General features: G+C 40.0%; 1 protein-coding gene across 1 annotated transcript in view; it reads left to right on the top strand.

Moving 5' to 3' along the window:
- The window catches only part of LOC140344199 (protein Niban 2-like), a 74,162-nt gene that overhangs the window by 577 nt on the left and 45,745 nt on the right, over window positions 1-27,840 (top strand). Inside the window, exon 2 of the mRNA XM_072431192.1 lies at window positions 4,864-4,943. Within this exon, the coding sequence (XP_072287293.1) occupies window positions 4,889-4,943 (55 nt within the window). The 5' untranslated portion in view covers window positions 4,864-4,888. The remainder of the gene's footprint in view (window positions 1-4,863; window positions 4,944-27,840) is intronic.

The following is a 27,840-nucleotide window of genomic DNA, read 5'->3' as shown; positions in this document are numbered from 1 at the left end:
AACTGCAGACCAGGGGTACAGAATAAGGAGACTGGAGGCTGCAGAGAGGGCAGACAGAGGGCAATGGAGGCTGCGGAGAGGGCAGACAGAGGGCAATGGAGGCTGCGGAGAGGGCAGACAGAGGGAGAGGGGCATGGAGGCTGCGGAGAGGGCAGACAGAGGGGCATGGAGGCTGCGGAGAGGGCAGACAGAGGGGCATGGAGGCTGCGGAGAGGGCAGATAGAGGGGCATGGAAGCTGAGGATGGGGTAGATACTGAGGTGGGAGGTGAATGCTACGAATGGGGCAGGCATGGAGGCTGTAGACTGGTGGGCAGAGGGACATGGAGGCAGCAGACAAGGCAGGCAGAGGGGAAGCTGTGGCTGGGGTAGATACCTATGTGGGAAGTGGAGGCTGTGGACAGTACAGACCGAGGGGCATGGGGGATGTGGATGGGGTAGATACTGAGGTGGGTGCTGCAGGCAGAGGGGCATGGGGGATGTGGATGGGGTAGATACTGGGTGGGTGCTGCAGGCAGAGGGGCATGGGGGATGTGGATGGGGTAGATACTGAGGTGGGTGCTGCAGGCAGAGGGGCATGAAAGCTGCGACCAGGGAAGGCAATGAGAGGAGATAGAGGCTGAGAGAGGAGAATTGGGCTGTCAGGGTGTGGAGGTCAGACACATTCTGCTCTCAGTTTGTCTCTCTGGGAAGCAGCCAGACCAGTCTGCCCCCTCCTTCCCAAATCTATTACTCAGCCCAATAACAACAACTCACTTTAACCCAATACTTTGTTTTGTTGTATTCCTGTCCCGTTTTCCTGGGTCTGTGTTTGGTTTGGATAATTTATGAACACAAGTCCCTGGTTTTATGAACTGATCAAGGTTACCAATCATTTCCTGAATTTCTGAATTCCTTTCTTGATGGGAAAAGCTTTTATAAAGTCACAGGAAAGACAAAAGTAATAAATGTATGTGAGGAGATAGAGGTTATGTCACCTGTATGGGTCTGCACTTTGCAGCCTCCAGATATCAGAAGCATACTTTTGATATATTGCCTCACCCCATGGAAGCCAGCAAGCCTCCAACCATCTGTATTGGTTATATTTTGGAGAAACTAAAATCTTTATATTGATACTTGTATTCATTTACCTGCCATTTAGTTTATAAATCATAAAACTCATCTTATTCAAACTTGCCCAATTCTTTTTAAGCAACGTTCAGGTTTCCTCTGCACACTTTTCTCCATTGGCTGTCCTACAGGCAGTCCCAATGGACTCCCCTGCATTTTCTGATGGGAACCTGTGCTGTACTATTAAGAATGTAAAAGTTAGGATGACGATGGTCTTACTTTGAAGCAGTGGTAGACAAGGCACCCACAATAGTGGGTCCCTTATCAGAACTGATCTGGGGCCCTTCTGGGAGTGTCTGTTGGAATGAGTAGGGTCCAGGGCCCTTGTGCAGCTTCACATTTTGCAACTCCCAATGCCAGCCCGTTTTGACATTATTCAAAATGCTTTTCAGGCACTGTACTGTGCATACTGATCACTTCTTGGGTTAGTTTTATGAGTCACTTCTTTGCAGAGATAAACTTTAAGATGCAGAATGAATTTACAGTCCGCATTGTAAAAGTCCATGCTGCTTCCTGATCCGCTAGGACAGGTGTGTCAATCTCAAATACAAGAGGGCCGAAATTAAAAACTTAGACCAAGTCCAGGGCCAAACTTGAAATTTATTGAAAAAATTGAGGAAGTTTACTACTTCATTCATAACTAACAAAAACAAACCCCTCTGCATACACTTTAGGGTTGAAAAGACTCATTTCTATCAATCTTTGCAGCCTGTGTGTTGTACATCTTCTCACATCACAAGTTTGTCTGACACTAAATATTACACTTATGCACTCTCTAATGGATTGAAACAAACACCATGCCACTGGTAGTCAGGCACCATGTGATCATTGCCTAGGCTTTGTGTCACATGATGGGTGTACAGCAATAATGTCTTTGTATTGCATGTATTGAAAATGATGATGTGAGGTGGTAACGCGGGCAGGCAGGCCAGATGTAGTTCATTTTCGGAAGTCTTTGGGGGGACCCAAAAAAAGGACCTTGAGAGCCAGATTTGGCCCTCGGGCCAGAGTTTGACAGCCACTGCTCTAGGGCTATGTGCACACTATAATAGATGTGCTTGCTGTGTGTCAAGCTATGTATACACAAATTCACGTGTATAGCCGTACTCCAATGTCATTCACCCATTGTCCTAGTGTATTAGTGATTGAGTTCTGGTGACTGCTCAGTGTAGTGCATTCTCCAGTCATTGGAAATGATGAAAAATGATAATTTCAAGCAACAGGAATCTGTTGCATATATTACATTTTACTGCATTGCATACCACCTGCACAGTTCTCCCTTTGTGGTGCTGATTCCAGGTATTGCATTGGCCAGAAATTCCTACAGCAATGCATTGTAGCTCACAAAGTGACATCCACAGCCTGTTGCATGCCCCTTGCTTTTCCAAAAAGTACACTGAAGAATCTTCCCATGTGGTGTTCATCACACATACAAATATTCTTTGGAATTTGTATATGTTTGGGTTGCAGTGGGAGGTTGACAACAAATAGTATGCATGCTGGGACTTGTAGTTTAAGCATGACTGAAGAGATGTTGCAGAAGAATGCATAAGATAACTGCAGGCAGGTGGCTGACAATGTATTCTTAAAAGATTTTTGTTACATACACTACGTTTGCATGGTCTCTGCACGTGCTGTGAACTGTGGCCCCGACTTTATCTTTATGAAAACAATAGAGAACAATTAGGGGGAATTGATTGAATATTTTAGTCTGGCCCAACATTTTCTTTTACTCATTGATTTTTACACCTATGTAGTAAAGTACCACTGGAGAAGAAAGCATGCTGTGCTGCATTCCAGTGTGTTTGCGTGTGTGTGTGTTTTGTTTTTTGTTGTTTTTGCAATCCGTGCACTTTTTTGACATAAAGACATGCACTAAAGCAACTCCTTTCAATGTAAAAAATGTGACTTGTAGGCTCTTCAAAAGTAGACTCCTAACACCTCTTGGGCGGTGGCTGCCTGATTTTGTGCTCTTTAAGAGTTGTGATGGTTGAAGAATTCTTAGCATGTGATACAATTCTGTCTGTGACATTGTGGCCCACAAAAGCAACTTTACTGGGACAGGTGTCAGACACACTTCCAGATGTTTTTTCCACCCCATATCCCTTAAAAAAGAATAAAATTAGGCCCTGCCACCTGCAAGGGAGGTATGTGTTGAGTCACTTTAGCAATAGCCTCATTTTAAAAAAAATTTTTTTTTTAGGGGGAAGAGTTGTTTTAGGACCATTGAGATCATTGCACTCATGGAAAACACACGTTTTAAGTCACAGCAATGTGCTTTACCATAATGCATAGGTGTGCACAGTTTTGTCTTTCTGCCCATTATTGTTGAAAACACGGACACCTGAGGATATCTTGCACGTGTTCCTAGAAATTTTTTTCAGCCGGGTAGTGAGGAAGCTGTAGCTGGGTGGTCAAAAAGCTGTTATTCATTCAGAACACATGGCAGGGTAGTCAGGAGTGCTGGGCGGAACACCTGGGGAAAAGCCTCTGGGGGGATTTTATATATATATATATATATATATATATATATATATATATATATATATATATATATATATAAATTTGTAATAATTATACACAGCTTTAAAGTACAGGTATGCTACGAATATACAGAATAAGCCTTCAGTAAGGTACCAGGTATCATACAATGTCAGCAGATTCCAGTGATGTATAATCACCTGGATCCTCAAAGTACTGTATACATTATGTGCAAATACCTACTTTTGGACTATAAGTTGTGCAAAGATTTAGGCATGCTTAGCCTAAATGGAATGCTTGAGCCAGCGAGGGGCTTTAAAAAAAAAAGTCAGTCATTCTAATTAATTTGCAACAGATTTATTCTAATCTGTATTCTTTTTAAGTCACTGCTAGATAGAGCTAGAGAGATGAGCAGCACGGTGGCTCAGAGGTTAGCCCTTTGGCCTTTGCAGCGCTAGGTCCCGGGTTTGAATGTCAGCCAGAACTCTATATGCGTGGAGTTTGCTGGTTCTCCCCGTGTTTGCATGTTTTTTTTTTTTCAGGTACTTTGGTTTCTTCCCACATTCCAAAAACATGCACTTAAGTTTTTTGGCTTCCCTCAAATTGCCCTTACACTATAATAAAGACATATGACTATGGTAGGGACATTAGATTGTGAGCCCCTTTGAGGGACAGCTAGTGATATGACTATGGACTTTGTATAGCGCTGCGTAATATGTCGACGCTGTATAAATACTGTGTAATAATAAGTAAAAGTCTGATAAGGAAAACTAATGCAGCCGTCACATCTAAGGACTAAGCGGCAATGTACTAAATATTTGCTCTTGGGTTTAGATACACTTGAATTCTATCAAGTGCAGAAATAAACAAACTAAATCCTCACGGAAGGCTCTCTGATCCACTTGAATTTTGTAGCCAAACCTCTTCTCATATTTCTGTTCCTCTCTTTGTTGGAAGCCGATGCTGTTACATATTTGTGGCTACTTTCGATGGTCAATGCTTTATTTCTGTTTATGAAGTAGAGGCATGTTTCTGTACTCTAACTAAAACTGTGCTATTTCCTGTTGGCACGTCCTCATACCAGCTGTTTTTCCTATCAGTGACTTCCTTACTCTTTTTCTATTGAACGCCTCTGGTTGTGCTCTCATGCCATCTTTTTGTCTTCACTACCATGACAACTTGCGTCTCCATCGCCGTCCCTGACTGATCCCTCCTTCTTTTCTCACTCTAAAAATCGGTGCTGCCTCTAAATCTCAGCTTTCTCTTCCTTGTAGGACCTGCTGAGCTCTCTGCAAGGCCATGGGGGATGCTATATCAAGTCACCTGGATGAAAGCAGACGCCAGAACATCGCAGGTAAGGCTCCGCAACTCCGTTTACATCTATGTGTTTTTGTTCAACATTATCGGGTCCCTAGCAGAACATCTACTACCGGGTTGCTGCAGAGTATTTTTCCTGTTTGTGCGCTATCTTCAATTAAACAACATATGTCAGTGTGTGTGTGGGTGATTGTGCCTTGTAGAACATCTTTCCAGAGGGAAGGAGTGGGTGCTGGCTTATTTCATGCAGTGTTTGGCAGCCTTTGCTGCATAACAGGTGCCTACATGCACAAGGATCTCTTCTGTATTCAGGGCACTGCAATCACAGCGAAGCATTAGATTCAAAGGATTTAGATATTCAAAAAGTTTGGGTGCGTCTGGTAAAATTACATGTTTTGTTGATTTTATAGGTGAAAAGTATATGAAACCTCTCCAAGAAACTTACCTAAGCATGACGTGTTCCTGCAGATTTCAATACACACTTTGTATTTGTTTCATTTAACTATACTTTTTTAAAAGTCTTATACAGATGTCAAAGATGTAATATGTGAAACCTGACCTACAAATTTTTCTAAACTAGAAGTGTTTTTAAAGGTTGGGTGGCTTTAAGGCTCACACGGACAGTTGTGGAATGGATATAGCTGCATGCAATCGTGGCCATCTGTCAGAATATTATTATTATTAATAAACAGGATTTATATAGCGCCAACATATTACACACACATGCAGTAAATACAACCAGATGCTGCTTTGCATGATCCATGGCGGGCAGTTTACATATATCTTATAGTCACCTATCAAAACCGCCTCTGAATCTCATACTTTTTAACTGATTGGCAGTTGGCAACTGTCTGCTAAATACCCAGGAGCCTTTCGTGTGGATTTGGCATCAGAAAAAAAATGGAGACTGCAGTTTTCATAATGTATTTATATGGTGCTAACATTATGCAGCACTTTAGAGACCAAAATCATGCCACTTACTGTTCTTTAGAGGAGCTCACAGTCTAATGTCCTTGTCAGGATCAAAGTCTAATGTCCTTCACACAGTTTAAGGCTAGTTTTAGGGAACCTAATTAAACTATAAGTATGATGTGGGAGGAAACTAGAGTGGTTTGAGGAAATCTATGCAAGCTACAAACTTTGTTCAGATCCTAGATTCAAACCCAGGACCATAGTATTCCTGAGAGTCTTAGCCTCTGAGCCACTATGCTGCCACCGGGTTCTTATTTAGGGAAAGAGGAGAATAATATAAAGAACATGAATAATATAAAGAATATGTATATAGATATACATAGATATAGATCACCCCACCAGGTGATAACTCACCTTCTTCAGCTGTAGTGGATTTCTGAATTGTTTACATATTGAACTGTAAAAGTCTGGTGCCATGCTGCCTTCTCCTATGCTAGATAGTATTTTCCTGGGGATCAAGGGTGCTAACAAAGGGATGCTAAGCACATTTTAGAGAGTTTGTGAACTTGCCTTTAATTTTTTTTCTACAGTTTACTCTTTTAATTTTTACTTGGAAAAACATTAAAAGATGTGTTTTGGCAGGTAGCACATGAATTGGTAAATCCATCAATAAATGTTTTTCCGCACAGGTCTACCTGTTTAATGATAAGTGATCGTATCTCAGATCTCTCTTCTTGCTCCTAGGATCTGTGTAATATAACATACCTACCTCTCTGGAGATTTCTGCTGGCACCTCACAGTGACCCTTTAAAATTACAGACACATGTGCAGCCATAACTTTACCTACTTTGTGGTTGTAAAGTCTGTCCGCAACTTATCAAATCACTTGTCATCTCATGTCAAAGTATATTTGTAGAAATAATATGAAATGGGTAGAAACCACCTCTAGGTGCTGTATGTGCTGGCCATTCCGGTTTAATGATCAGGTTTGTGTAATAGACTTACTACGAATGCCTACACATAGCTTCAGTTTACTAATATATCATCTTTTATTTAAAAAACAACCATATATCATACAGCTTACATTGTTACATTTGTTTTATAAGTGCAAACATACATGTTGACCTGTTGGTCAGAAATTCAAAGATTAGATATCTCTAAAGGTGACTGTTTACAAAATTTCTGAATAATGGCTCTTTATATTTGTTGGGTTTTAAAAAATAAACAAAAGGGGCCTAAAGGCCATGTCATACCTGTGATCTTAGTCCTGGACACTAATTACCAGGATCAGGATGAAATTGCATGTCACCTAATTGGTGACACGTTGCTAGCAGTCATGCTCGGCAGCATTCAGGACAAAGAAGAAATTTCAAAGATTTCTGCTGGTGATGTGCAGCAACGTCATTCATCTTACATTAGCCTTACAAAATATTCTCCCAATATTTCCCAATATTTTGGTAGTTTAGAAGATTGCAGTTATTGAACTGTGTAGGAGTGTACAGTAACTTTTGTGGGAAACAAAAGGGACACATACTAATCTTGACAGGGAACTGGAAGGTGAGTGAAACTTTGGAGCAAGAAGCTACAAGAAAAGTGATAGTTCTTCAATGAGGTCATAGAGGGTCATGTAACTATCTGTTTGGTTTATGGCTGTTATTTCCTAACCAACTAAGTGATACCTTATAGAGTGGAGCGGAATAATAACTAGGTTGGATCTTTATGATGACTTAGAATTTACCCTAAAAGGAGGAACTTTTCTATTGAGCTGGAAATAGGATGGAAAAAAGAACTGCTCATGTATCTTATACTATAGCCTATATGTGACCTTGTAATAAGATGTCTGTATTTAATATATCAGCCACCTAGCGTTCTATTTATAAGGCAGTGAATCTGAAACCTATCACATTCACTGAAACATATCCTGGGGGAGACTCTTCCTTTGGGTTCAGTGGAACCCTGGTTGGAAAACACTTCCTTGGGAATAATCAGTTCTATTTAGATCTATTGGCAAAAGGTTCATGTGAGCTGCTAATCCTATCCAGCAAACATTAATATTGTGTTGTAGTCAGTCATTTGAATTATTTGCAACTGATTTACTGTAAGTCACTGATAGATAGCACCAGATAGATGGGCAGCACGGTGGCTCAGTGGTTAGCCCTCTGGCCTTTGCAGCGCTAAGTCACAGTTTTAAATCTTAGCCAGTAAACTATCTGCATGGAGTTTGCAGGTTCTCCCATGTCTGTTGGTTTCCTCCGGGTACTCTGGTTTCCTTCCACATTCCAAAAACATGCAGTTAGGTTAATTAGCTTCCCCCTAAACTGACCTTAGACTGTAATAAAGACATATGACTATGGTAGAGACATTAGATTGTGAGCTCCTTTGAGGGACAGCTGGTGACATGATTATGGACTTTGTGCAGCGCTGCGTAATATGTCAGTGATATACAAATACTGTGTGTAATCTTAGAAAGTATTTCAGTAGACAGAGGGAATGCATTGACCAGAGTCTATGCAGTGTAGCTTTCATCTTTCCCTCTTCTTGTGTCACCAGTCATATTCTGACTTCTAAGGCAGATATTATTATTATTATCGACTGTGGGAAACATCCTAGAACTGCCTCTTTTTCTCTTGTGTAAGAGACAGCAAGGCGTGTGCAATGGGTGTGTTTGGGAATAGATCTTTTGCACCACAAGCATGGGTTCTTAGATCAAGCAGGGAAGAAAATGGAGGTAGACCGGTAAACATTTAGTTTTGGGAGATGGCTCTATAGAAGTCCGTGACCGCTTACAGGTGTGGGCAAAGTTTTAGTTGGACATTTCATAGCAAATGGACGTTTTTCCACATGCCTTTTTTTTACACTATTTAGTAGGATATATATTTCACAGTTCTCTTGTAGTTCAGTATTTGTCACAGACCCTTCTATTCTTCAATAGGCAAACCTTGGCTAAGTATTTTTATTGTGGAGAATACCAGTAAACACCCAAAGGTGGGAGGCAACACCCAGAACACCCAGTTAGACAAAACAGAGCTGGGAATTGTTAGGAAGATCTCAGTCTGGGAGTATCTAACACATACATCAAACCGGAGGCTGACTAAGCCAACCAACCCCTGACTATAACTAAAATACTACTTCGGGGCGTGCCTAATAACAGGAATTTGCTTCCTGTAAAAGAGCATTTTAGTAAGTAATTTAAATAATTTGTAACCTTCAGTTGTGCCAGATTGTAGTAATATGCTAATTTTGATGAGTTTAGGATTGTCGTTGGAAATAAACGACCGTCACGGCGGATCTGATTGGGTGACGATCGTTCACTATCTATCATGTGTACAGTCGTTCAGTGATCATGCATATTTCTGGAATACACTTTCTCCTTTACACATCACTCCCTGCATCGTTCAAACGATTGTATCTAGCGTTTGTACACTATTGGGGGATTATATTTGAACGATCGTATTGTTACAGCATGTACAGAATCGTGCACAATATGATCGTTCAAATATATTCGTGCATAATTATTGATCAGTCGTAATCGTTTGCTTTCTAATGACAGTTAGCTTAGGGCTACGTACACACGTGCAATAGTTCTCGTCCGATAATCACCTCAGGGTGATATTGGACGAGAATCCGGCATGTGTACAGTGTTCATCTGAACAACCGTCCTGGCGGATTCACGGACAAGAGAGAGAGCGCATTGGGGTGCTGCTTCATCGTTCTCCTCCTCCCCTCTCCATAGAGCAGAACGGTGCTGTGGGTAAAGCGCTTGTTCATACATCATTTAGTCATTTGTTGTTGGAAACAATCATGAAAGATCAATTATAATTAATAATTAGACAATTATTACATATGTGTACCCAGCCTTACATTGCTCCCAGCGATCTCAGACGCCTCCACTGTGACAATGCGCCTCTCCGAAGATACAGTACAGTGAGTGAGTGTTGTCACCCTAACACAAGACGTGTTACTGGTTAAAAAAAGAAAAAAAGACTGTAAAAAAGAAAATTAATGCAAATCTATCACCATTAAAGCTGCAATATATTACATTTGTTAAAATGCAAGAAAAAAAAAAATAATATCTAATAAAATTGTGCTGTAAAACCACCCACATTCCTTCAGATCCTTAATGATACAGAGAAGTGACTTTGAAAACTTGCTGATGAAATCCTTTCCCAGAATGGATGTGGCTTTATTCTATTGCAGATTATGTATTGGCTATAGGAGGGTGAGAAGGGAAAAAAGCATTTAAGTACCACGTAGTCACAAAGATTTTAGAAGAAGGGAGGGGGAGACAAAGCCAGACATTTCCACGGGTTAGGGCAGGATGCAGAGGACGGAAATTCCAGGGTATGGATGGGATGGGGGAGGTGATTGTATTTGTATATACTAAATGAAAGTCTTGGGATTCCCTGCGCTGTTACCCCTTATTACATGCCATGCCAGAAAAAAACGACTAAATAAGCAGCTTGAAATTTTGTAGAACATTTGTAGAGGCAGGCATATTATAGTGAAAATTGAATATATATAAAAAAATCATTCTTGCCTATCAACTAAAAGCAGAAAGATCGAAATACTAACTGGAACAGTTTGAGAAATGAAAAAGAAATTGCTAGCTGAAGTAATATAGAGAGAACCAATCTCCATGTATGTACACACGTCAGATGATTCTTGTCCAATTATCACCTCGGGGCTAGTATCAGATGAGAATCTGTGCAGCGGCAGTCTGACGTCTTTCATGGATCTGTCTTGGCGGATCCACGAATGATGAAAGACCGTAAAACAAGTGGAGAGAGCACAGCGGGGTGCCACTTGCTCATTCTGCCTCCTCCCCTCTGCATAGAACAGGACGGTGTTGTATGTACAGTGCATTGCAGTCTTTTGTCGTTGGAAAGGATCGTGAAAGGACAAAAATCTAACGTGTGTTTGCAGCCTCTAATTCCCCCGCTACTCCCTGAGGTTCCTGCAAGCTGACCATTACAGGACACAGTAGTGACAAGCAGGTTAGGTTATGTCAGTGACTTCAATCCTTTTGAAGCCAGTGGATTAAAATATTAGACAACTAATAATTTTCCCCATGTGCCACCATTACAAAGGAACTTTCAGGTTTGCACTGCATGCTTTGTTTTCTGTAACAGTCCCAACAATACTTACCTGTCCTGCTCCGAAAATATGGCTCCATGTTGTACCCCTTACTTCTTGGAATCTGAACTATCCACAACCATTCTAAATGCTGGTGGGGTGATGAAATACAGGGTGCAACATATTCAATAATCATAAAAAAAGAAGAAAAAAAAAGTGTCCCCCTCCCCCTCCGCAGGACAGCATATTTCAAACATAAATAAGTATGTGTTCCCCTCATTCAAAATGCTATGAACCCTTGCATGGCACATGGAAGCCCCAATGCAATGTGCTTGGTCATTTCCCTGGACCTTAGCTTGTATGCAATGTCAGCCTCTGTTTCTTGTGGATCATACATGCTATTGTTTGGAAAACATGGCCTGTATTTATTTATTTTTTTAAGGACTAGGAAAAGGACTAATGTAGGACAATGTGCTACCAGTTTAAGGGTAAGCTTTACTGATATAAATAAAGAATAAAAAGTTTACATATTAGTCCTTAGAGTATTTTACTATCTGTTTTAAGATGTGGTGGCTGCATTAGTTTTCTTTTTACATGCTTTTATTTTTTACACACCTTTTCTTCATAACATAGCGGTGTTGATTAGTTCAAGTAACCTAAGTAGGGCAAATAGTAAGGTTGAGATAAAATTGCAAAGTGCACAGGACAGCCCTGGGAATCAATATTAATATTAAATAGGATTTATATAGCGCCAACAGTATGCAGCACTGTACATTAAATAGGGGTTGCAAATGACAGACAGGCACAGACAGTGACACAGGAGGAGGAGAGGACTCTGCCCCAAAGAGCTTACAATAATATTATTATTACACAGAATTTATATAGCGGCAACATATTATGCAGCGCTGTACAATAAATTGGGGATGCAAATGACAGACGGATACAGACAGTGACACAGGAGGAGAGGACCCTGCCCCGAAGAGCTACATTATTATTATTACACAGTATTTATATAGCGCCAACATATTACACAGGGCTGTCCATTAAATAGGGGTTGCAAATGACAGACAGATACAGACAGTGACACAGGAGGAGGAGAGGACCCTGCCCCAAAGAGCTTACAATCTAGGAGGTGAGGGAAGGGAGATATGGAGTGGTGGGAAGTAGGGAGGGTTTCAAAAGACAGAAGAAGACGGAATCTGTCAGGAATAATTTTTTTTACACTTATTAGGCAGTTATAAGCAAAGGTTTCCAATGATATATTTACCAGACTAAAAGGAAGCAGGAGTGACAAGTTGATGGTAAAAGTTTATCCTTCAGCATGAACCTGCTAGGACTAAAATGTCTGAACTCCTATCCTGTATTCCTGTTCTAGGTCAGTGACTTCCTAGGTTGTAGAGCCAGTATAAGAATGATAGAATCTGATAATGTTGTACCTCTTAAGGAATGCCGGTCAGAGATATTTTTATCTTGTGTCCAGTCACTACCCACATGGATTCCTTTTTGTCACAATGACGAAAATATGACTGAAGTTACTATGGAAACCTTATGAGCAAGACGGTTCTGTAGCTTTACAGGTATCTGTTGAATGTTTTGCGTTCATTCTTTTTTCTTCTTCAAAGATCCTTGTCACCTCAGTTAAAGGAAACGTAACTGATTTAAAATAATGAATGTATATATTTTTATATATCAGGAAGTTTTACAAATATTGACATTAAACTCCTTTATTTTCAATATAGTTTATCCGTCACACACTTCAGAAATTCAAGCAGAATAAAAGACTACATTACATTTTAACAATTTCACATACAGAACTAGAGTATCATATTTTATGTTATTATTAAATGTATTTATACCAGGAACAAAAAAAGTAATATATTGCTGCTTACCAAGTTTTAGTGGTAGTGATTGTATTAGTTTTTTTTATTATTATTATTATTTTCACCTGCTTATTTATAATATAACCCATTTCCTAAAATTTATTACATCCGAAGTCATAAATATGTTCATCTGCATCAGTGTTCCTCCAGAGGTTGCTAGGGGTTCCTCGACGCCAATGATCTTTTTGGGTATCTATAAAGGTGACATTCTTCTCAATATCCAGCAACACAAAAGAAATTTTTCCTATTGATCTCTGGCTTTGGATTTAGTAATTAAATTAGGAGTTCCTTTAAGCGGAACTGAACCCAAAATAAAAAAACACACTTGCCTTTAATCCCGCAGATCAGTCTTTCCATTGGGAGGTTTCTTCATTTGGGTCCCGCACCATCCTGGTGTCCATCTTCAGCCAAGCGCCAATGAAGCGCCGGGCGCTGACATCTTCTCTCCTTGCATCACCGGATTTGCAATTTTTCTTTTCATTGATGAAATGGCTCCTTCTGCACATGCCCCGATCTTTGCCAGCCAAGAGCCTCCTGGGATGGGTGACGTAGGTATCCTGATGGCGGCGAGCAAGTCAGAAAGGGGAGGTGCTGCATCCCCTTTTTTTTGGAGTTTCAAAAAAATGAACAAAATTTTTACTTTAAATAAAAGGGTTGTCTACCCTTTTATGTAAAGTAAAGATTCTGAGTTGAGGTATGCTTTGGGACCGAAAAGTTATTTCTGGGGTTTCCCCCTTGTTCAAAAGGTTAAGAATGTCAGATGTACATATTCTCCTTTTTTGGGGGGAAAATAGATGATTGCTGCTCAAGGGAGAGAACACTTAGAATGGTTTTTATTTTTCGTAGGTTTAAATAATGGGCAAAGAAACCTTATTTATATGATTAAGTATCAGGACACTAAAAGGTGTTATACAAATGTATTTTCATGGTGATCCATGGAATGGAAAACTTTTGTAAAAATGAAGCTAGACATTGAAGTAACTAAATTGTAATTGCATTGCAGCTGAATAGGTGATTCTTGCCTAGCTGATTGCCAGTTATCAGCATTTGTTCATTATTAAAGAGCTATCCTGGTTTATCTATATGCAAGACATCAGGTTAAAATGAGGGAATTAGCCGAGTTCCAAAGAGATTAAATGTTGTGCTAATTTATACATTTATCTGAATAGAAATTCAGTATAATTTAGTATGTTAAGTTGGACAAGTCTGCAAAAAAAGATTTCCTGCACATGTTGCTCTTGACCAACTGATCACACTAATTTTCTGCTTTTTGGAAGTTCCTACACACAAGCGACGATGGTTTGCCCTTCTGATCACCAGTCAGAAAGGAAGTGATTACAATTCTAATTGGATATGAGCAATCTTTCTTTCATGTGACATCATTTGGCGAATACTGATAGAAAGTTCACAAAATATCAGATCTGTCCACCTCCAAAACAAAAACCCATTATTGGCCATCCGCTGATTTCTCTTTGGACTTACTTCAGATCCTATATTTTAATTGATCCAGCAGTGTAAATTAGCTTATGTGTGTTAGGCTTTAAAACAAACTAAGTTTCAAAATCAAAGCCAGATATGACAAACACCTAAAATGATTAATATTAAAGTACAGGCTGCAAAATAAACACAGAACAGAACCAGCACTTCTGTAACCGCCATCTCCACAAACTATGTACCATGAGCTTTAAAGCAATCATATAAAAACAACCTTGATATTCCATGCATTGTGTATACAGTATACAGTAACTATTGTTCTCTGATACATCTCAGGCTGGGTGATACTGCAAGCCTGGTTTGGAATATACAATACATGTTACATTGAATTAAATGTTGGCGCACTGCATATGTGATGCAATGTAGTCCCTGTCCATTCAAAATATACCAATTCTTTTAGCCATGTAGTTCTGCACATAATCCCATTTCTTTTTATTTGCCCACACCCTTCATTTCTCTGGCACTTTCTCCCATTTCCTTTTGAACTTTTTCTTCTTATTGCCTAATTTGTGCTCGTTGAAGCAGTCTGCTTCTCCCAGACAAGCCAGAAAATACAAATATTTATACACAAGGTCTATATGTGGGCTCCAAACAGGAATGTTATCTGAACCTCACAGATTTCCAGGGACACACCTGTAGACATTTTGCAGTCAGGGACAACTTTGTTAAACAGGGACAGTCCTTGGGGTAAAGTATGTTGACATACATAATGTGGAGTCTTGTCCCTGGATGCCTGTGTTTGCAAATCTGGAAGTGGCTGCTCAATTGCTTTTCAGTCACTGGTATTGCTGATAATGCAGATTAAGTGTAAAGCTACGTACACACGTCAGATTTTTATCGCCCGATAATCGGCATCGGCCAATTATCGGGCAAAAATCTGCCGTGTGTACAGTCGGTGTCGTCCATCGTCCGGACGACCGACCTGCCGGATCCACGGACGATGGACGACAGCCGATCCTAATGAAAGGGAAGGGGGAGAGCGCGCAGCAGGGTGCTGATCCGTCGCTCTCCCCCTCCCCTCTCCATAGAGCATGAACGGTGCTGTATGTACAGCACCGTTCATTTATCGTGCACTCCCTTGTCGTTGGAAAGGATTGTGAAAGATCCTTTCCAACGACAAAAATTGGAAGTGTGTACGCAGCTTTAGTGATTCCAGTTGGTGGTGTGTTTAAGATATTGCAGATTAGAGAGATGATCCACAGATTGAGGTGATGAGGGTGATGTCATTCTTAAAATCAACCTGTTGGGTTGTAACCGTTTTGAAACCAACCCCCCTCCTTCTAAAGTACATGTATCAAAATATACCCCTTTCCCTCCCCACCTGACAAGAGAGCATTTTTTTTCTCTTAAAATCAGTAAGCCTTATATTTGTATTATTACACAGTATTGTTTAGAGCGAAAACATATTGCGCATCACTTTACAAAGTCCACAGTCATGTCACTTGCTGTCCCTCACAATCTAATGTCCCTATTATAGTCTTATGTCTTTCATACAGTCTAAGGTCAATTTTGGGTCAATCGACCTAACTGTTTTTGGAATGTGGGAGGAAACTGGAGGAAACCCACGCAAACACAGGGAGAACCTGCAAACTCCATACAGATAGTGTCCTAGCAAAGGCTAGCGCTGCAAAGGCCAGAGTGCTAACCACTGTGCCTCCATGCTGCCAATGACTCACCCAACCAAATACCTTTGGGCTAGCCCATTTTCATTTTTATTTCTAATACTGATCCATGAAAATGTTTCAGATATTTTGGAAATTGGAAATAAATTCAACAGCAGAAGAGACAGTTTTATTGTTGTAGTTTAGACTTGCTATTACATGGACATACAACATGATATTTGTTCACCCCATACTCAAAATGATGCCATGTTTTAGGACAAAACCCAACCAGGTAATCAAACTAATTGGTGTAGAAGTGTTGCCACAGAAAGTGATAGGACTACCAGTTGACAATAAAGGAGAAAAGCCAAGAAAAAGAAAACTAATGCAGCCACTGCAACTAAGGAATGGAAAACTTTAATATATTACCTTTTGTTCTCTATTAGACTTTGGAGAAAGAAGTTATAAAAGGAGTGAGTCATTTTATTTTTTCAAGGTCTTTTATTTTATAATTGAAGCTTTATAAACTGTCTTTAGGCAACGGGTGTGCGTTTTAGGCTTGAATATGGGTTAGGTATGCAGATAAACTTCAAACAGGTGACTTAACAAGCATGCAGAGGAACCTCATTTTTGCTATTAGTCACAACCTTGTCCTTGAGGTCATTACAGATTGCCGCTAGCCATTGTAACTATGTAACTAGTAAACTGCATACCTGGACTGAGAATTCAGCTCATGCTTTCTTGCTACCCGTCAGTTATTTTGCTTCATTTTAATATTGATTTTAAAATGTATACCAGATAAAGTCATCTTGCTATGGAAAAAAATTCAGGTTCACTGTATACAATTCCACACCCTTTCCTTTTAGAACTGTGGGTTATTGATCAGACATATACATGGGCATTCATGCCTTATATCCAGACACTGCTCCAGTATATGTTGGTTTCTGCCAGTGAAAAGGTTAAGCTGTGGTGCCGGTGTTTGGTGTAAACTGGTTATGTTTGTTTTGTAAGTCCTTCAGATATTTGGAGGAGGTGACGTCCTGGGACCTGCCTGTCACATGTTCCCTTGTACAGAACGTCACAATGACATCTCTGTTACATACAGAAGCCCCGTTCTGTGTATGTTTGGGGTAAGAAAAAGATGAAGACATTCAGGGGAGTGGTGGATGCACTTGGTAATAAAAGTGACTTTCACCTGGAGCTAGCAGTGAAGGTATGAGAAGAGGTGGGAGACAGCTTTTAGAGTTAGTAATATGAGAAGGTAAAACATAAAAAAAGACTTGCAGTGTACAGTAAACTAAATCCTGAAACAAGCGATTCCTTTTAGAATTTCTGCACTAATATGCCATTGGCCAGGGGAGGCGTATATACAGATTTAGACACTTGAGATCTGTCATGGAAAGAGAACATGGGTTGTAAAGTGCTCCTTTCCTGGCAATCCCTGGTCTTGCTGCTTCTATATGGCTAACTCAGAACAAGTAAGCTGCAGGTAACGTCAGAATCCCTGATCAGCATGCTTACATGTGAATGGTTGGAAGAAGTAAGTTATAGCTAAATTACACAGCAACAATTTACTGTAAAGCTAGCCTTCACCCAGCCCCTAGATGCAGAAAAATAATAACTCTGCAAAGGAGCAAAATGCTTTACTTTGCACTAAGCAGCACTGGGTAGCTTTTCTACAAAATTATTCAGTTTTTCGGCTGTGCAAGCTTACAGTTGCACCAGTGACCTGTCTTCAGCATTGACTCACTTTCCAGTCCTCAGTCACATATCCATTGCCAGTCTGCTAGTAACCATGTTCCAAACTGCAAACGCCTGGCCTACAGGGAATGCTGAGCAACTAAAAGAAAACCTTATCTAGGCTGTGACATACTTGTGGCCAAACACACCACCCAAAAATTATTGCCAGCACTAACCAATGACTTCTGTTGATATTGGTGAATTTTCCTAGGGAGCACCAATTCTCAGATATTAGGGTCCTAGTGAGCTGCTCCTGTTTTGTGTGTAGAAGTGGAAGAAACAACTAGATTGGCTGCCAATTGCAAAGATAGTGATTAACATAGAGAGAGGAAAATAGGAGAGTTGCCAATGAGACAGGGGGAATGTTAATATTATGTTTTCTGAAAGAGCCAACTTACCCAGCACTTTACACAGTTCATAGTCATGTTACTAAATGTTGCTTGGAAGAACTCATCATTTAATGCCAAGACTTTTCTAGAGCTCCTACTCTGCTTGCTCCTACTTTTTGCTCATTTAAAAGAGCCCTCAAAACTCACTTGCCTACCTGTCTTTTGAAACCGCCACTATTTCCCACCACAACATATTGTAGTGGTCTTCGGCATTGTACAGATTGTAAGCTCTTCGGGACAGGATCCGCTCTTCGGGACAGGGTCCTCCCCTCCTGTGTCACTGTCTGTCATTTGCAACCCCTATTTAATATACAGCGCTGCGTAATATGTTGGCGCTATATAAATCCTGTTTATTATAAATTATTAAACATGTGTTTGTCATGTTACTGCAGTCCGTTCCTATGGTGGTACTGTTTAACTTATGTAAGGCTTGATCTACACGGACGTTTTCCCCAGCGTTTAACCTAAGGCTTTAAAGCCCATGTATGAAATTCCCATGCATTCCAATAGGCAAATCTACACCAGGGCGTTTCCTTGAGGCACGTTTAAGAGCATTATCTATAACGTTGCTTGCAAAGTTTAAAAAATTAAAATGCGTGTTAACTCTTCTATTGATTTCAATGGGGCGTTTTCACACGTTTATAAGCACTTTAAAGGTAAACGCATTAAAAACACAGGAAAAATGTGGCATAGACGTTTTTCAGTGTTTTAAAGGCAAGCTTTAAAACGCTAATAAAAGTACATATAAATGCAGTAGGAATATTTACATGCGTTTTGAAAAATGTCTGTATAGACCCAGCCTTAGGGTGTAAAAGATTTATTTGTTCTTCATAGTCAAAGGTTAATTTTACCTAGTAGTATGCTTTTGGGTTGTGGGGTCAAGCAAATTCACAAAAAACATACAATGGGAATGCATAAAGAACATGCAAGGATAAGAAGGGCTTATATTTCCATTTTGAAGGAGGGGGAGAAGCCATCTATTAGCAGCTTGACTAAAGCTGCGTACACACGTCAGATTTTTCTCGCCCGATAATCGGCATCGGCAAGATATCGGGCAAGAATCTGGCGTGTGTACAGTTGTCGTCGTTCATCGTCCGTGGATCCGTCCTGGCGGATCCACGAACGATGAACGACGAGCGATCCCAATGCAAGGAAAGGGGGAGAGCGCGCAGCAGGGTGCCGCTTCGTCGTTCTCCCCCTCCCCTCTGCATAGAGCAGAACAGAGCTGCATGTACAGCACCGTTCATGCATCGTGTAGTCCTTTGTCGTTGGAAAGGATTGTGAAAGATCCTTTCCAACGACAAGAATTGCACGTGTGTACGCAGCTTAAGTCCTGAAGCTTCAATGTAATGAATAAACTTTGCTGAGGAACTACTGTAGTGCCGGATGAAGAGGAGTGACCTCTGGAGTAGCTATTAAGATGATTGGGAAATAAGTCCTAAAATGCTAACTATTCGTTTGGTAAACATAGGATCGGAGCAGGAATTTAGCTAGCTACTGAGAAACTATGCAAACTGCCATTGCTGAACTTTCTATTTGAAAATGCTAATTGAGTCTTTAGAGTCACTGATCCAAAACAGTTTCAATGTTATTAGTTGCTTTAGTTGTCCAGTTCAGTGACAGATTATTGAAAAGACCAGAGATGGCATTGTAAGCAGCAAGAAGCAGCCCAAGGAACCAATCAGTTGTGCTAAAGTGCATGCTAATAGTAGGAGGAAGCCAAATAATAAATGAACTTATCAGTGTGATTTTTCTGCTTTTTATTGTCCAAGTCACAGAGTGGAGTAGAGAAAAGGCACATGTAGTTGTTACTGAACTGCATGAAAGAATATATCAGATCTTCAGACAGGATTCTGCTGTGATTGGATGGACAGAAATACAAATCCTTTGCCAGGGTAACTGCTCCCCGGTATGCATTCCATCTGTGAATGTAGAGTTCACCTTTAAAGTTCCTATAGCACTGAAAGAGATGATAAATTGGACTTTTTGCAGGATTCCTATACCTCAAAGTATACTATAAATAGCAAACAAAATTTAAACACAGCACAAGGTAATATATAGTTAGTGTAATCGGGAGGGCTTTAATAATAACAGGAAATGATCTAAGGAGTGGTTGTGAGAAGGTAACAGCAAGTTTAGGGATTATTGGTTGTAATGACATTGATCTAGTGAGTGGGACATACAAAGGCATCCAGAATCGGTGTGGGAGGAAATCTAGGAAGTGATTATGGTAAAAATGATGCACTCTCAGCTCAGAGATCAATTTTTACGCTGAGATTTCGGAAGAACATTGCATTTTTTCCCCCCAGGGTTGGGTGTGCTTATTAATTGAGGGCTGTCATCATTTTAATGAGCGGGTGTGTGGTTGATTATTGGCACAGAGAGTGCTTTTCATCTCTGCCTGACAGGATTCAGGGTGGAGAGCTTATCTTGGCTCAGCGTTTATTTGTTTTCCTCATGGTCTGGTTGGGTAAGATTCCTGATCTGCTTGTATTATTCGGGCAGCTATGATAGAGGGACTCCCTAATTCTTATTCCCAGCTTTGTGGAAAGACTAGCGCAGAAAAGTGGAGCCATTGGCCACAGTATCCATTCCAATTTTACACCTACCTGTCTATGGCCAAATAAAGAGTTGTATTTAAAAATGTGAAGAGCACAAAAATATTCTGAACTTTTAAAAAACTTAATTGCCACAAAATTTTATGTTTAAAAAAAATGGGAACAGATCTTCTTTGACTAAAAGTCAAGTATTCTACCCATTAAATGGCGACTGGGAATTCTATTCACTTACCATTCTCCTCTTTTTCAAGTGGTGAACATTAATAGTCCCCATGGATCTTAAAGGGCCCTAAATCAAACATAAATAATACAAAAAAATGCTTTCCTATTGATTGGGCAGAATGTTGATTGAAAATATTTTAAATCCATTAATTGAAAATCATATTGCACCAGGGTAATACCGATTGAACAAATGGATAGTACATTGAATATAGTCGATAGAAAATAATCAGTTAGTATGTTGATCATTACATTGGTGGAAAATACCAAAGTAAAATTGCCTAGTGTATGAAATATGCATTTGTTTATATTGTGAGCTGTAGCTTTGAGGATAATATAGCTGACTAGTGTCATTGAAACCCAAAGGGCTCTATTTATAAAACATGGAATCTTACATTCCCTAGTGGGAATCAATTACTGCCGTTGAAACACATGGACCTGGAAGATTCTCCCAAGGTAATGTTTGAGAGAATATTTGTTCCCAGTTTTAAAAATAGTACCCAATCTACAAGTTTGCTGTTTGATTATTAAGGGAACTATGAACTAATAATTCAGCTAATTTAGAAAGGTGAGGTCAAAACACCTAAACAGGAGCTGGAAAGTTTCTTCCATAAGTGCTGCCTTTATAGTACAGGTTCACTTTATATCACTCTGGTCAATTAGAGCACAGAAGTAGCACTGTGTTACCACCAAGTTCTGTTTTCTGGCCCTAAATATTCTAAAGTAACAATATTCACCCATCCAGAAATAATCAGCAGAAACATTATTGTCATTACAACTTTAGTAATAAAGTTTAAATTCATTTGATCTGGAGTTCTCATTTAGGCATTATGTCATTGCCCAGCAGTAATTTTCACACCTATTTCAGGAATCTAGGAAGGCAAATCCACTGTGGCGCAACACATACATGAGCTGTTTCATCCTGTTCATTGCATATATTATCAGTGACTTGTAGAAAAGGGCAAATAAAGGGCGAAGCTGCTACAAAAAAAAAAATCCATTGCTGTCAAATGTGCACATGAAGCAGTAGACACTTGTGACTGCCTCTGCATTGCATTAGGTTGTTTGGTGCCAATTAACAGAAGCAGTGCAAATATTCTTTTTGGTTATCCAATTGTATGAAAAAAAAATAAGTAAATAGAAATTTGCATTACACACGATTGTTCCCATGCTGCAGTTTCAATTACAAGTCACCTCCACGTGACTGTACAGTAAAAGAAGCAGCGTACTTGTGAGCTAACTTCTGTCACCCATTCCTATCAGCACACTCCCTGCACTGCAGCATATCTGATTGGCTCCTGGTGCTGCTTTACACTTCCTTTCTGATCTCGCCTGCTCATACTGTATGGTAGATTGCAAGAGGCTGACACAGAGTCACATTTTAAATGTAATTATATAGTATACATGACTACAGCTACATTGGACTTAAGCTGCGTACACACTTCTAATAATTATCGTTGGAAACGAACCAATGACGCCGACGAACGAGGATTGTCATTGGAAATGAACTACGTCACAGTGGATCTGATTGGCCGACGATCCTTCACTATCTATCGTGTGATCGTGGATGTTTCTGCAATACACTTTCTCCTTTACATATCACTCCCTGCATCGTTAAAACAATTGTATCTAGCATGTGTACATTACTGGTGGATTATATTTGAACGATCATATTGTTACAGATTGTACAGAATTGTGCACAATATGATCGTTTGAATATAATCGTGCATAATCGTTGATCGGTCATAATCGTTTGTTTTCTAACAATAATTATTGGAAGTGTGTAGATAGCTTTACTCTTGGTGCTGAAACAAAACTGCACACAGTAACACTGCTCCAGAGTGAATGTCCCCAGGTAATTTATTCAGTGAGGTTTATGCTCTAGGCGTTGCTTGGTTTTCAGAAATAAAAGCACTCTGTGTAAGTTGTTCTTTTGGGCCTTGTTCATGATCTACTGCCCACAATCTATAGCAGCAGTTGCCAACCTTTCGGACCTCATGGACTACTAAATTCATCATTTTAAATCCCGTGGACCGTTAATATGAATTTTTTAACAAGATACATTTGTACAATAAGGCTGGGTCTACACGGACAGTTTTAAAAACGCATGTTAGCGTTTGTACCACGTTTATATGCCTTTTTATGCACTTTTGCAAGCGTGTTAAAGCTTGTCTTAAAACGCTAGAAACTCTTATAAACGCCGGTGACATGTTTTACCGCACTTTGTCATTATTTTGCATAAGCGTTTATAAAAGTTTAACTTTTAACCTTTTCAGGGAATGAGTACAAGGATACATAAAATCCCTTAATCATTCCCTGAAAGGATAAAAATATATGTAAAAAATACTGCGCCTGCTTTGTTTTTCTGTCTCTAGTATAGTGAGAAAAATTTCTCACAAACCACTGGTTGGCAACCACAGATCTATATCATTTCAAATAGGATTTTCTGGGGTTTATACTTGGACAAGCTAGGGTGATGTAAATTTCCAGGCTTGCCATAAACTAGGACTACCTTGTTGTTTTGCTGTTTTTACAAAAGCTGTATTTTCTTTATTTAATCTAGCTGCAATAAAACCTCATGGAAGCGATTAATTTATGGTATGCAAAGAGTTTATGCACTTTGATGCTTGTAGATAAAAGACAGAATGTCTTCAAAATGTACAAAAATGCCAACTGATACCTTTCTTCAGAATTTGTGCTGAATGTAACTGAAAGTGAAAGAATCACCTGTTCAGTCAAGCGTAATGATGTTTCACATTTATGTTTTACAGTGAACTTGTATTTTTTTCCATACGGGTTATTGGTGCAGATTGATCATTATCTTCTGGCTTCTGTTGCAGGCACTCACCTTTCCCCCGTTACTCTATTTACACACTTGAACCCTGCAAAACAGCATTTTAGGTACAGGGAAGCATGTGTCCTTGTAGGATAAGAAGCCATGCACCAGCCCTAAATGCTGTCACTTTAGGGTTGAATCATAATGTGCCACAGTTTGCTTTGGCACAAAGCACCACACAGTCTTTCTTGTTGTCCCAACATAGAAAAAAGGGCCGCATAATACTAGTGTGTTGTGGTGACACAAAGGTTTCTTTGCAGAAACACATGCATTAGCAACACACAAAACGTGTTGTTGCGCAGGGTTGCCATTTGTTCCTCATGACACGCAAAGAACAGGCATTAGTTGCTGGTGCAGTGTGCTATGTTGGGCAGACGATTTCAATGAATAGGTTACCCTAACGCAAAGCAAATCGCAATGCACAGCATTTTTTTAAAAGAAGGATGGGTAAGACTGGAAGCAAGTCATGTGTGCTGACCAACCATGTGCTGATAGGGAGAAAGTAGATGACCGAATCAAATGACCAACTGCCCACTCATCAGGCTATGGTTATTTTTCAGCTAGAACTCCACTAAGGCTACAAATAGATGATTCTTGTCCGATAATCGGCTCAGGACTGATATCAGATGAGAATTTGGCATGTGTACAGTGCTCGTCATCCCCTGTCCGAACAACCATCCTAGCGGATCCATGGACGATGAACGATCGTAATGCAGGTGAAGGGGAGAGAGAGCATCGGGGTGCCGCTCTGTCATTCTTCCTCTCCGAAACTTACTGCTTTCAATTCATTTCAACCTTGATTGGAAGTATAATATTTTTCCTTCTGTACCCAGCCTTAGATGCTACACTTTATTGGAAACCAAAGACGTGATTTTCTGTTCTGTTGGAAAACATCCCCTGGATGTGATCAAAAATTGTTATAGATGTGGGGTGCAAATGGCTGTCTGCCTATAAGATGTGGATAGTTAGATATTACTGACCTCTGAATGCTTTTCTTTAAGTCTGCTGGTCTCTAGCCTATCACCACCTATGTACATGATGATCAGGGATATTATTCACACCTCAACAGATCATACTTTTTAATGCTGGGTGCCACTTTATAAAATGGTTCTTATGGACATCCGACATGTTGATACGGGATGTTTATGTAAAAATATCCTTGCTGTGCTCATTGCTAGGCAGTCAGGTAAGGGTTACCAAACTCCAAATTATACAAGACAATGAAGACAGGTTTGGGCGTGTAACAAAAGCCTGTGGCAAACCATTCTCCTAACTGCAAAGAGACACAAAACACACCACAATGGGGTTACTTTACCATGACAAGACCATTCATCCTTATAACTTGAATAGTTTGCCTTCTGCAGTTATTTATCTGGGTTCATGTTTGCTTCTTCTCTTCTCATGCTTGAACTCTGCCCTTTGCAGGTTGGTAACTTTGGGCATGGAGCGCCTCACCAACACATATATTAGTCATAAAGTTAAATAAAACACACCTATGCTGCTAGTGTATAAATAAATGCAGGAGTTGACTTTCATCCGGAGGAGTGTTTCTCATATCTTATGTTGTGTTTTTCAATTTTGTGCACATGAGACTCAATGAGGCTGGTCCAGGTCCCTTGGATTTGATTTTAGGAGGGGATAGCCAATTTTCTTACAATTTGTTAGAAGGCAAAATCAAATGACAAAAGAATTATCACACATTGCGATTTTAGAGCTTGTTATGAAATCCCTTGTTATGAACACCCTGCTTCACTTATTGAAAACTGGAAAGCAAGGTGGTTGACCCTGTCATTATTGATAGTAGTGGTTCAGATGTAAGAAAAGGATATCACTGCATTCACATTACTCTGCCTAGAAATTGTGTTCATAGGGTGCATTCTAATCATCCAGTGAAATGGTGCATACACTGGGCAAAGCCATAAACTAATGGCCGTCTTTGTCTTTAAATTAGAACATACACCTTGAAGGGTTATTATCCTCAGCGCCTGGGCTAAGGTGCATGCATATATTTTACAATGCCATGCAACGCACTATTTGTGCCATTGGAGCTCTGTACTTATAGTAGCACATTGGATAAATGGTGGGAGTTTACTTCCAAAAAAGCTAGTTGTGTTGTTTTTTTTCAGGTTTCTCCCTTTCATTTTCACTAGGTAATCCTGTTAATAGCACACCTTTATCCCTTCGTGTCTATGCTATTTTCCTCATTGTATCAAGAGGGAAGCCATGGTTGTCACACAGACTAGACTTCAAATAAATATACCTGTGTTCCATTTGCATCACCATGGTGGACGTATTATTACTTTACACAAATAATGTTTTATGGCGTCAACAACACTGCATTTCAAAAAAATCACTATACTTGCTGAAAATGTTCTTAGCCTGAAAAGCAAAAATTGATGCAACCACCATATCTAAAGACTAGCAAGCTGCAATATAAAACATTTTTATTTTTGGGTTTGAAGATGCATTCAATTTAGATTCTTTTACAGTAATCTTCTTGCAGTATTTTCAATGAATGTTCCACGATGTTTTGCATAACTTCTGGAATGTTTCACACTTAGAATTCAGGAAGGATATAAGCGTCTTTTTATATTTTTATGATCCATAGAAACCATGGTCTTCCCCCACCTAAACACCATTTGTCAGGAAGTGACTTCACTTGATGACTAACAAAGTGACTCCTTGTGGTTCTGTGGAATGAGGAACCACAGATTGTTGTGCTGAGGAACCATGCATTCCCTCATTGTGGCTGGCAGACAGGCACTCCTTAATTCCTAGGTTTTCTGGGCATTGACTCGATAGGTTTCCTGGGAAATCCGGCTTGGTGTGTTATTATTACATTGTGTATTTGTGTTGGCGTGTCTTGTTTGTTTTGTACATCTTTGTTTATCAGTATGATTTACTGTGGTTTAGTGATCCATGCATTGGATAAAGAATGTCAGAAAAGAAATTGTTTTGCTGACCTAGCTAGTTGGCAGGCTGTTGTGTTTAAGCTTCAATCTTTCACTAACCCAGGACAAGGTATAGATACGTTAATCACTTTAATCTAACTTTTCTCTACATCTCATTTGTCACAGGTCTATTCCAGGTTAGTGACTCAAGTATTGAAGTTAGCCACAGTTTCCCATCATGCATTTATGAAGCTGAAGAAGAATTTACTTATATTACCTTCTCTGGCACTTTTTTTTCCTCTTCATTAACTTGTGAATGGCAATTAATTATGGATGTATGGATGTATTTTCCAATCCTGTTCTGTTCTGTTCAAGATTGAATGGGAGTGCACAGTCTTCCAGGATACCTACGTCACGCATCCCGGAAGGCTTTGGTTGTTCCTTCCGAGCATGCCCTAAACTCAGACATCCACAGAAAGGGCATTTTTTCTATTAAGGGAAAGAGATACCGATCTCACGTAAGCGCAGTGGGCTACGTCTTCTTCTTGGCACGTCACCCGTCACTGCACAGGTGCGAGATCGGGTGACGTGCCAAGAAGACGGAAGAGTAGATAGAAGATGTCAGTACCCAGTGCTTCCTCAGGGCCAGGAGGAAGAGGAATTCCAGGACAACTCAGGACCAGATCGCGGGAAGGACCAGTGCCATCAAGTGTGTTTTTTTTTTGTTTTCAGTTTACTTACGCTTTAAGCGGACAATAGTCCCTATTTTATGGAGAATTTCTCCCACTTTTTGCTGTATCTCCAGAAGAGATTTCTTTGTTAGACGGAGTCTGAAATGAACTAACAGGAGCTTTAACTCCTTTCCTTAGCCAAACCAAAAAAAGCAAGTTTTGGCTTTTCATTCACCTGCATTCAAATGCCTGCACAGGAGCACATTCCCTGCAGGTTTAGGAGAACCAGGGATTGCAGGGTTTTCAACCAACACTGAGCTACAAGTGCACAGCTCAGCAAAATTTGATGACAGGGCAGCCAACAGATAGCTAAGAGCATTAGGGACATCTTCTGCAATAACATTAAAGACTTCTGCCCCACTACACAAATTCCACCCCCATCTTTCCCTGCCTGAATATGGTTCTTTATGAAGAGCACGGTGCCAATTTCAGATGTTGTTTGCTTCATTGGTCTTTAGCTAGACAAGCTGGTAGGTTGGTTTACTCTGCAGCTCTCTAAACTCCAGTAATAAAGTTAAAACTACTGTATTACACCCAAGTTTGTGACCTTGATGAAATCTTGCCAAAAAAACTTGATCAGCTGGATTGTATTGAAATAGCAAATGTAATC

Source organism: Pyxicephalus adspersus, chromosome Z (assembly GCF_032062135.1).
Source record: "Pyxicephalus adspersus chromosome Z, UCB_Pads_2.0, whole genome shotgun sequence".
In the NCBI taxonomy this organism is placed as follows: domain Eukaryota; kingdom Metazoa; phylum Chordata; class Amphibia; order Anura; family Pyxicephalidae; genus Pyxicephalus; species Pyxicephalus adspersus.
This window is presented reverse-complemented; position numbering and strand designations above follow the sequence as displayed.